General features: G+C 37.1%; 1 protein-coding gene across 4 annotated transcripts in view; it reads right to left on the bottom strand.

The window, feature by feature from the left end:
• The window catches only part of LOC6033549, a 151,525-nt gene that overhangs the window by 43,377 nt on the left and 96,115 nt on the right, over window positions 1-12,033 (bottom strand). For all 4 annotated transcript variants that reach the window (XR_005278337.1, XM_038261785.1, XM_038261786.1 and 1 more), the window contains exons 10-11: window positions 7,946-8,846; window positions 6,149-6,349 (exon numbers count right to left, since the gene is read on the bottom strand). Coding sequence is in view for 3 of the 4 variants with exons in the window: in XM_038261785.1 (XP_038117713.1) it covers window positions 6,149-6,349; window positions 7,946-8,846 (1,102 nt within the window). In the remaining variant the exon portion in view is untranslated. The remainder of the gene's footprint in view (window positions 1-6,148; window positions 6,350-7,945; window positions 8,847-12,033) is intronic.

Raw genomic sequence — 12,033 nt, 5'->3', positions numbered from 1 at the left:
AAAAAACTTTAAGTGAGTTGTGAACTTCAATGAATCATCCCTGCGGTAAAATTTACGCAGTAGGCCTGGCCACTTCAGCGTTTGTAATGTTTCAATGCATTCTAATGTAATGGCGCACTACAAATGATAATAACTGACATAGAGAACAAGATTGGCTGCGCTAGAATTTGATTAGTTTAAAAAAAATTGTAATCGATTGGATCTGAAAAGGCGAAATATTTTTTGTGATTTTCAATTTTTTTACAGTCGTTTTAAGCAAACCTACGATTACTTGTAAATCTTTTTCTAAAACGTGTCCCTGATCACGAATTTGAGGTCTCATTTTTAAACATTCGAAAAAAGCTGGGTATTCAATAATAGTGTCCTTAAGGTGAAATGCCTTCAAATCCGATTTGGGCTTCTTCTTATTTTGGTTCTTCTTCATAGTAATCATTGAAATCATTAATCATTATCAGTATGCTTGTGTTGGTAAGACTATCACAAACACCAACACACACACATCATGTTAGTGTTTGTGTGCTTATGAAATGTTTATCAAACACAAATCTCTTTGTTTTGTTTGATGGAAAAAGTAAACATTAACAAAAATAATAATTCACATGGCAGTGCAAAAATGAATCATAAAAACAAAACATTTTTTTAATACCTGGTAATCAGTGGCGCCTATTTCTGAACCCCCCGTCTCCCCACCTAGTCAGAACTAGGTGCCACCGAGGGGGGGGGGGTCAAATGGGGGGCAGCCTATCGCACCAAGGGAAAATGTCCAAATTTAGGGGGGAGGGGCAAAAGGTCCAATGCCCCCCATAGTCGGGTCTAACATTTGAACGAAATCATGTCATATTCTTAAGAAGAGGTACCTAATTCACGGTCCGCGGGCCCAACTTTCGCCAAGCGATGTCATCCGGCCCGCAATAGCTCTTGAAAAATCTTCTGAGAGATTTAAGCTTAGTTTTAGGACCCATTTGTGAAAAAACGTACTTTCCATAAAAAAAATACAAAAAATTGTAAACATTTACCACTTTTCGTTACTCAACTATGAAAATAGTGGGGTCATTAAAATAGAAATGTATGTACTTTTTGCGTGTGCAACAACCAAGAAGGATATTTTTACATATAGTTTCAATTTAAAATGTTGTGCTTTTTAAAACGTTGTTACAAGGTTTTTTACAGTGTTCAAAGAAAAAAAAATCAATTCCCGTAATCGTGAATTGTGTTACAAAATTACCCCTTAAAAAAACTTTCGCGAAAATCGAAGAGGGGTCGGCGCAACTGCTGTGTGAGTTGGCGCAGAATTACCTTATTTTAATAATTTTCTTTCTGTGCCATCCATAAGAATGAGTGACATTAAATTAAAATGTCAAGCTGTCAAGCGCTTCACGTTTTACCTGATCAGCGCCTCAGCTCTTTTTATCATACATATCAAAGGTTTTTTTTTGTCGCAGCTCGCTCTCCTGCAGTTTCCAGTCAGCACCATTAACGAACCTTTTAAAGAACGGAAATATGAGAACTTAAAATTTAATCATAGGTGTTCGCGTTTCTGTACATTTTAATCAGTTAACAGTTGTTGAAAAATGCAATTTCAACACTGAAGGATGATTTCTGTTAAAATTTATTTAGAATCAGGGTAATTGTCTACCAACTCACACGAAATCGGGAAAAGTTGCCCCGACCCCTCTTCGATTTGCGTGAAACTTCGTCCAAAGGGGTAACTTTTGTCCCTGATCACGAATCCGACTTCAAAACTTTTTTTCGTAAAATCGCGATAACTCGTGATGTTTATAAGCAAACCCCTTATGTCTATATATCAACATTTTTAATTGTCTGCTCTACAACTTTGTAGAACATTGTTTCACTCTAAAAAATAACCCTGCAAAGTTAAAAAAAAACACGAAATTTTAAAATGAAAAATTTTGTTCTAAATGAAAAAATGACCCTTCTGAGTCAATGTAGATTCGAAAAGTACATTAAATTTCCCATAAAATGACATGTTCCAAAAATTTTTACAGTCGAGTAACGGAAAGTGGGAGAATTTTTAAAACTTTTTTAGTGTTTTTTTCGATGAAAATTACGTTTTTTCGGAATTCTGAGTACGCCATCAAATCGGGCGTCTAATTTTACATAAAAGTCCCTTTGACACCAAATTTCTATCTCATCACCGTTTCAAGCTGCAAATTATTGAAAAACACCTCTTTTTTCGCATGTTCAAAAATGGAAGGGGTCGTACCGCCCCTCCGTCACGAGACATCAAAAAACGGACCTCGGATTCGTGATCAGGGACAAAAGTTACCCCTTAGGACAAAGTTTCACGCAAATCGAAGAGGGGTCGGGGCAACTGCTGTGTGAGTTTGCGGAGAAATACCCATCAATAGAAAGGAAATGAAATACTTTCTACATAATAGTTTCATTGCAAAATTGTTAGAAACTCTTTGTTTCAAATCACCAGAAAATTTGCCGAATTTAATATTTTAAAAGATGTCATCAAAAAAGGAAGGTAACAAGCCCCTTAAGGTATCCTTGAGTCACCTGATTACTAACGAGACCTGCCTCACGGTGTATTTTTTAGAACAAACTAATGATAAAAAATTCGGTATGTCTGATATTTGGCACCATGAAAGAAGGGCTCTTCCCCGTCATTTTGCGGTATATACCGAAATATTTCATCGGGGGGTCTAGTGCAACTTTTTTTTTTGAAGATTTTTTTTCGATTTTATGGGATATTTGTTCAAAAAAGTCACAGAAAATCGGTGCATTCGTGTTGATATCATTCAAACTTCTTATGAATATGCCTCGGGGATTCTAACCAACTATATTTGACCAATATTTGACCTCCAATAAAAAAAAATCGAACCAAATTTACCAGATTTCTAGCTTTCTTTGAAATAACCCCAACATCCAAGCTGGAAACCCCGATACGACCGAAAGTAAATCTTTTCTTTGTACAATTTGTCATGAAATAACAGTAACACATTTCTCAGATAGAGATTTGAGCATTAAACAATGCAAAACATAGATTATTTATTTAATAAGCTGTTTATTACCCAATAGGTTCCGAAAATTATTTTTTCAATCCTCTGCCACATAACACCATTACATTTTAAAACATTTTAGAATCAATCACATTGTAGAAAATAGTTTTCTGAACAAGTTCCATAAAAAGGTATCACTTTTGGTTCAATATAAGCAGAGATATGCCCAATTTCCTGAAATAAATAGTGCCTTTCTCCAAAATTTTCTTAATTTAATTGCCTTTAACATGATGGGCACTGCCTACTAAGATATTTTTTATGATGATTATATGTTATTAAAACGTAAAAAATATAACAAGTTTTGACGAAATTAATGAAATTATTCTATAGCATTCATTACAAAACTCAGTAGGCAGTGCTAATCGTGTGAAAGGTAATTAAATTAAGAAATTTTGGAGAAAGGCACTATTTATTTCAGGAAATTGGGCATATCTCTGCTTATATTGAACCAAAAGTGATACCTTTTTATGGAACTTGTTCAGAAAACTGTTTTCTACAATGTGATTGATTCTAAAATGTTTTGAAATGTAATGGTGTTATGTGGCAGAGGATTGAAAAAATAATTTTCGGAACCTATTGGGTAATAAACAGCTTATTAAATAAATAATCTATGTTTTGCATTGTTTAATGCTCAAATCTCTATCCGGGAAATGTGTTACTGTTATTTCATGACAAATTGTACAAAGAAAAGATTTGCTTTCGGTCGTATCGGGGTTTTCAGCTTGGATGTTGGGGTTATTTCAAAGAAAGCTAGAAATCTGGTAAATTTGGTTCGATTTTTTTTTATTGGAGGTCAAATATTGGTCAAATATAGTTGGTTAGAATCCCCGAGGCATATTCATAAGAAGTTTGAATGATATCAACACGAATGCACCGATTTTCTGTGACTTTTTTGAACAAATATCCCATAAAATCGAAAAAAAATCTTCAAAAAAAAAAAGTTGCACTAGACCCCCCGACGAAATATTTCGGTATATACCGCAAAATGACGGGGAAGAGCCCTTCTTTCATGGTGCCAAATATCAGACATACCGAATTTTTTATCATTGAGGTCTCGAAAAAATACACCGTGGCCTAAGCGCCCAGCAAAGTTAATTGATTGTAATGGGAATTTTCGCGTCAACAAAAAAAGTTAAAGGGGGAAGGCAAATTTGCACGGAACACCAACAACCAAAGAAAAAGGGACGAAAAAGAACATCTCGATGTTTAAAAAGGGGGTTGTTGAGGAGCTGCTTTGTGCTGTGTAAATATATTAAGGTTTGAAAGGTTTTTTTTAACGAAATAAATTTTCTGAAGATAAAAAAATAGGAAATTTTGATATGATTTTTTTTTTGCTTTTCGAAATAAGTTTTTTCCACACTAAAAGTTGATAAAGTGCTTAATGTGTCACTTGCTACATCACGCAAATTTCAAGGGACACTTTAACTTAATTTCTCGCAAACGCTTCCTTTAAATTATACAATTCCCACGAGGAACCCGGTACGTTCTTCCTTCGTGTGTTTTTATGTTGTACCTTATATGTCTGCACATTTGAACAAAATGAGCTTTTCAAGACTTCTGAATGTTCACCGTATTAAAACATTTCCGAGCTCTCCCCCCTTGAAGACTTGCAACACACACCCACAAACACAGTTACTTCACACTGTGCCCAAATAACAGCTGGCGCTTTTCGTATTTCTTGGCTGGGTGTGCTCTGGAGCTTTCACTTGAGCAAGAACCAAGCACTAAAATGAGCATAAATCCTTATGTTTGCCCTTTTGTTGCTGACGCGCGCGAGAAGGAAAAAGAGGCACGCGGACTTTTTGGCACAAGTGTGAAGTAGAGTTGGGGGTTTGGCACCTTTCGTTTGTATGTTATGTTTTTTATGAGGAAAATAGTGGAAATAATTAACAGTGTTGCTTTTTTTTTTTTTTTTTTCGTTGCTTATTCCAGAAAAATAAAAATACTAAAGATTCCTTAACTATTCAAAAGGGCGTAACCATGGGTAAAGCCATGCAAGGTTTCGCTATATTGAAAGATTGAAAGTATTTGCGGGATATTTCTGTATCTCAATAAAAAAACAAAAAACAAACTTATAGAAAATTTGTCAGGTTTTCTGAAAAAAATACACTGATAGAAAATCACACGCCATTTCTATGAGATTCCTTGGTTTTTTATTACAAAAGTTTGTTTACTTCATTTTTTTTTTGGAGGTAGCCAAACATGTTGAAAAAAGCCTCACGAAAAAAAATGTATGGGTGGTATGTCAGGACAATAATCATGTACGTGTTTTTTAAAAGTGCCCTAAACGACAAAATAAAAAAAAATGAATTTTCAGACAATTTTACGTTAAATTCTTATTTATCAATTCCCCTGTATTATTTTAAATCAAATCGGAGTTTTAAGGGATCAAATGAATCATAAGCTAAATTTAAAAAAAATGAAGACTTTGTTATCATCTATGAAGCATTTCACATTTCATAATCCTTTTTGCATCAACATTTTGAAAAATCAGTTTTAAAAATTTAAGTGAATGTTTTGACTTAACATCCAACCATTTTTTTACTTGTATTTTTTTTTTAATTCTGTTACAAATTTAATTAATGTGCAGCAGTGAAATTGTCAAAATATTGTAAAAATTTTAGTAAACACACTATATAAAAACAAATTTCTTAGTCATATTTTCCCCACTTTTCAAACGAGTTTTTTAGTACAATTCATAGTAACCACGCATTATTTAATTAAAAGTATGTTTTTTCCATATCAATTTCTGATACTTTTTAAGGAACTGAGGATTAACTGGGTCTTTCTCTGCCATCCTACGCAATATCAGGAAAACCTCAAATCCAATTTAGAATAACACGTTTCACACGCACACTTTTACACACACACATACACTCCCGAGATGAAGTAATTACAGCTCTGTGGAAACTTTTGCCCAATTTTCCTCGGGACGAATTTGTCCCCATTTATTGCTCATTACTATTTCAGTTTGCCAGCCAGCCAACATCCAAAAAGGTCCGCCCAAATAGTTCGTCTGCAACATTGCATCACTAATAAATGTACTAGTTTACTAGTGGCAAGGGGCTACTACAAACTACTACTACTACCATTAACCATCGTACGACTACGAGTGTACTTACTGGACTTTCTGCTGTGCTGTTCGCTCGAGATCTCGTCGCTTTCATCGCTGTCCGGTGGGAAAAACAAATTCACAATTTCCGAATGGACGGCCCGGGAAATTTCCGGTGTCATGTAGCGCACTTTGGTGATGTCCGAGCAGAGCCCGTGCCGCCACACGATCAGCAGCTTTCCGGACATTAGCTTTTCCCGCAGCAGCGGCCCTGCAAAGCAACCACGAGAAATATATACAGCAATTCCCCACGAAAACAGCATGATTCGAAAAAAAAGTTCTCCGATCGGGCTCAAAATTTTTCCGAAATAATTAGACCCGTATTTTTTTTGTTTGGCCATTAGGGTGACCTACGCCGTGTTAGGGTGGTCCGAAAAATGGCAATTTTCATCGATTTTCGCAAAAACTACTTTTTTTCAAAAAATCATATCTCCGCGCCATTTCATCCGATTTTAGCTGTTTTAGACGCAAAAGAAAAGTGATTAGTTTGGCTATTTGGGAAAAATAGTAAGAAGTTTCAAAAATCTAGCTTAACATTTGAAAAGGTCATATGAAAACTTAAAAAGCTGTTTTGAAGGTCTCGGGACCAAAGAGCCTATGTCTGAAAATATTTTTATCGGATTCCTCGGAAAATTTCACATAACATATTAAAAAATGGTGAAGTTATGTTTTCGATACTCTGAGATACGATTTTTTGAAAATAAAAACTGTGTTTTTCGACGCGCCACGCGCAAAAATTGGAAAATGACGAAAACGGGGAAAAATCGACTTTTTTTCACTAAAACTGCGATAACTTTAAAATTTCAGCGATGACCTATAGATGTTATGGTACCAAAAGTTGCGTCTTTTAATTACGAAAAATTTAGTACCCTAACATGTATAGGTCATCGCTGAAATTTTAAGGTTATCGCAGTTTTAGTGAAAAAAGTCGATTTTTTCCCGTTTTCGTCATTTTCCAATTTTTGCGCGTGGCGCGTCGAAAAACACAGTTTTTATTTTCAAAAAATCGTATCTCAGAGTATCGAAAACATAACTTCACCATTTTTTAATATGTTATGTGAAATTTTCCGAGGAATCCGATAAAAATATTTTCAGACATAGGCTCTTTGGTCCCGAGACCTTCAAAACAGCTTTTTAAGTTTTCATATGACCTTTTCAAATGTTAAGCTAGATTTTTGAAACTTCTTACTATTTTTCCCAAATAGCCAAACTAATCACTTTTCTTTTGCGTCTAAAACAGCTAAAATCGGATGAAATGGCGCGGAGATATGATTTTTTGAAAAAAGTAGTTTTTGCGAAAATCGATGAAAATTGCCATTTTTCGGACCACCCTAACACGGCGTAGGTCACCCTAATGGCCAAACAAAAAAAATACGGGTCTAATTATTTCGGCCAAGGATCCCCCAGAAAAATTTTGAGCCCGATCGGAGAACTTTTTTTTCGAATCATGCTGTTTTCGTGGGGAATTGCTGTATATATGTATGAATTAAAGTTTTACTGCAAGTGACGATTCACACTGGGTGTGATGGGGGAGGAGGAGGGGGAACATTTTCCGGAGAAGGGAAAAGTTGATTAGAGCTCGGTGCGTTTTAAAGGGGAAGGTACTAGGCGGGTTTTTGGTTAATATTCAAAATGATAACTTTAATGTTTACATAGAATATAAAAAATGTTTATTGATTTTATGTCATTAATAAAAAAAAAAAAATTCAATCTCCTATCAAAATGTTTGAATCATTCGAAAAATTTCAATCTTTTTGGGTACCTCCCTAGACCCCACTAAAACTAATTGAATTACACCCGCACTTACTCATCACGTTCCGGGCGGTGAGGAAGGTGGAAAAGTTGAAGCCACCGTTCCGCGAATCGATGAACGCCTCCGAGTCCTGGGTGGGCATCAGCAGCTCGAGAAACTCCGTCTCCGTCAGCCCGTACTCGGAGCAGGTGATGTAGATGGCCAGCCGGCTGAAGCCCTTGACCCCGAAGCGGTGCTCCATCACGTCGAAGATGCCGTTCACGTACTCCTCAAACGACTCGGACTCGTTCACCTTTCGAACGAGGGTTTCGTTCTGCTCCAGGGCCAGGTCGTAGAAGTAGTCCGAGTATTTGAAGCGTTCCTTCTGGATGGGCGTCAGTTTGAGTGATTCGATGGGGACGGTGGTGGACACGACGAGAAACACGTTCCACGGCAGGCTGATGGGCAGCCAGGACAGGGCGGCCACGATGTCGCAGTCCAGGGGGTTCAGCTTGTGCAGGTCGTCGATGAACAGGAACAGTATCTCGTTGTGCAAGTCCTCGCAGTGTTTCAACAGATTCTGGAACCAATTATTGATGTACAGCGGATCAAAGGACGCATCCTTTGGGAGGTAGCCCTCCGGGATGTTGAGGATAATTGCCAGCTGTTGACAGATGACCCGCAACAGTTCCAGATTGTAGGCTGAGCGGGGTGTGGCCGCCGCGTATCGGATCAAACGGTGCACCTTCACGTGCTCGAACCAGTCGCTGACCTGGCTGTAGATGTGTGACAACAGTGTGCTTTTGCCGCTGCCGTGGCCACCGTGCAGGAAGTACGGCGGATGCCGGCTACCGCCTCTGAAGTTCTGCTGCACATTTTGCCGTATCCGGTCCGGGATTTTAGATGATATGTATTTGTTGGCGCTCAAGTGCTCGTTCAAGTAGATTAGGTGGGTTGAGTGCTCGTGAAAGATTTCCTGCAAGCAGATAACAAGCGAAAGGAAGAGAAGGTTTGTATTACCGGTTGAGCTCACACGACAACGGGGCTTGATTAATTGGTTGAGCTTTCACGGCGATTATAATTGCAATCAGTCTCGTCTTTCAGCTGGGGTTCGCGAAGAAAGCGAAAAGAAAATTAAATTAATTTAAGTGACACTGGCAGGTTCGCTTCAACCGATTGTGTGAAGTTTCAGAAACTAATTATTGTTTAATAAAAACTTGAATACAAAATATTTTAAAACTGATTCAATTATGCTTCAAATGATTTTCAACGCAAACGCAAATTATTTTCAATTGAAATTCAATTAAAATGTTAAAGTAATTGGAAAAATAGTTTTGCCTCTTCTTTTTTGAGAAATTATTAAAAGGGGACGAAAAAACGTTTAAAATAATTTGTAACGGCTTAAAAAATATCAACAGAGAAATTGTTTTTTTACAAATAATGTTGGAAAACTGGGGAGTAGGCCGTCCCAAAAAAATTAAAAGTTGTCAAAACTTTGGTGCTCACCCCTAGAATGATAGATTAGGATGTCAGGAACAACGTTTACATACAACAAAAAACTCTCAAAAATAGTTTACAACTCGCGCGCGGATTTTGAATGAAAAAAGGGCCTTTTCGAGTATTTTTCAGAAATGCGCGTATCAAACGTACTAAAGTCATTCAAAGTTGATCGCCTGGGGCTTCAAGTTATAGTTTAATGTCCCCTGAATAAATTCCTGTACATTAGGGTGCCCAGAATATGGGACTTTTTCTCAAAACCTCGCTCCACAAGCTGAATATTGTTCCTTGACCTATTTTAGGACTCTGGGCCAAATATGAGCAAAATCGGTCATCATTTACCCATTGATACTCAGAGGTGAAGTTTGTATGGGAAAAATTGAAAAAATGTATGGAAAACCCAAGTTTCTTACGGTTTGGACTGCACGGTGCACTACTTCCATCCAAATATTCTCAAAAGTGAGATTCTTATTGAAAATTTAATGCTCAACAACTTTGTAGAACATACCAAAGCTGTAAAACTCGATCCTGAAAAGTTATTAGCGATTTAAAAAAATCATTTTTGTATGAAAAACATTTTTTTCGCCAACTTCGGGCTCGGGTATCAATGGGTTAATCTCAACCAATTTAGCTCAAAATTTACACAGATGCTTAAAATTACCCGAAAACCCGTTTTCCGCTTGTGGAGCAGGGGGTCATTTTTTCTGGGCACCCTACTGTACATACATCTATACTAGGGTGCCCAGAAAAAATGACCCCCTGCTCCACAAGCGGAAAACGGTTTTTTGGGTTATTTTAAGCATCTGTGTAAATTTTGAGCGAAATTGGTTGAGATTAACCCATTGATACCCGAGCCTAAAGTTGGAGAAAAATGATTTTCATACAAAAATGACTTTTAACTCGCTGATAACTTTTCAGGATCGAGTTTTACAGCGTTGGTATGTTCTACAAAGTTGTAGAGCATTAAATTTCCAATGAGAATCTCACTTTTGGGAATATTTGAAAAGAAGTAGCCCGCCGTGCAGACCAAACCGTGAGAAAATTGGGTTTTCCATACATTTTTTCGATTTTTTCCATACAAACTTCACCTTTGAGTATCAATGGGTAAATGATGACCGATTTGGCTCATATTTGGCCTAGAGTCCTAAAATAGCTCAAGGAACAATATTCAGCTTGTCTGCCGTTTTACGGCGATATGATGTATACGCCATTGAGGTGATTTTGCTGTAGACACGATTTTCTGTTTTTGTTCATTTTTTCAATTTAAAATGACTAATTTAAGGTCTGCTCTGTAGAAACTGTTAAAAAGTACAATAAAAATGTGGCCCCTACAAAATTTCTTGATTTTTCCTATTCTCTACGATTTTAAACCACAAACATCATTTGGCCGTAAAAATAGCATTAAAAAATCACAACTTTTCCTTCCCAATGATGTATGTATACATTGGTCGATCAATGCAAGCTATATGTTTTGTGCCAGCTATTTTGACAGCTGAGCGGATTAAGGGAATGCATTGTCCACGTGGATACTTTAAGGGCGGGGAGGGTACTAGGGAGCGTTCTTTTATTACGTAACGCATTTGGGGGGAGGGAGGAGGGGGGGTCGAAGGCCGTTTTACGCTCCATACATTTTTTTTTAAATTTGTATTGAAATTTTGTTACGAGGGAGAGGGAGGGGGTTTAAAAATCCGATTTTTTTTGCGTTACATAATAAAAGAACGTTCCCTTAGCGATTGTCTACGCTCCATAAAAACATTTTTGCATGAACAATTGTCCGTAAGGGAGGTGGGTAGGTCCAGAATTTTCAAAAAAGTGTCTACGTGGGTGTGGATAAGGTGTCATCCATTAAGTACGTCACATTAAAATCAGCCAAAATTTACTACACCCCCTTTGTCACGATTTCCTATGCTTTTAACGCGCAATGTCACGCTTGCTCAAACCCCCTCCCCTCAGAACGTGACGTACTTTATGGATGACGCCTAATGGATGTCCCCTTAAGAATTAAATCGAAATAATGTAATAAATTATTTCCCAGTCTTGATTTGGTCCCAAAACCTTAAATCAACATTCAAACAGTATTGAATTTGACTTCTATCAATTCTCAATGTATACATACATCATGATGAGTAAAATTGGCGTATACATCATTGTTTGTTTGCTTAATAAAATGGGCCCCAGAGCAGCTTTTTGAAAAATTCTTTCGTCAGGAGGTAGCTTTTAAGATTCTTTATCAGACTGTACAATAAAATTGAAAATGTCCAAAATGGCGTATACATCATATCGCCGTAAAACGGCAGTTGTGGAGCGAGGTTTTGAGAAAAAGTCCCATATTCTGGGCACCCTAATCTATATACATATAAAAAATTTCGATGGTTTTGTTCGAACGCGAATCAATTCAACACGGAATGTCGGATCGAGGTGCTATTTGTTGTGTTGGGTTCGTCCAAGTCCAAGGAAGGTTCTTACGCCAAAAAGTTACAACTTTGGCCACTCTGGAAACGATTCCGGAGCTTCGGAAAATTGTATGGACAAAGTAACGTAAAATAAAATTTTGATCACAGGAGGCAGAATAAGCAAAAAGCAAAAAAAACGTCAACAAACGAAAAAAAAAAAAGGCAGAACGAAGTTTGTCGAGTAAGGCTTGTAGTCCATAAAAGCATGTGTTT

The sequence above is a fragment of the Culex quinquefasciatus genome, chromosome 3, assembly GCF_015732765.1.
Source record: "Culex quinquefasciatus strain JHB chromosome 3, VPISU_Cqui_1.0_pri_paternal, whole genome shotgun sequence".
In the NCBI taxonomy this organism is placed as follows: Eukaryota; Metazoa; Arthropoda; class Insecta; order Diptera; family Culicidae; genus Culex; species Culex quinquefasciatus.
The sequence above is the reverse complement of the archived record's forward strand: the minus strand, read 5'-3'. Positions and strand labels throughout refer to the sequence as shown.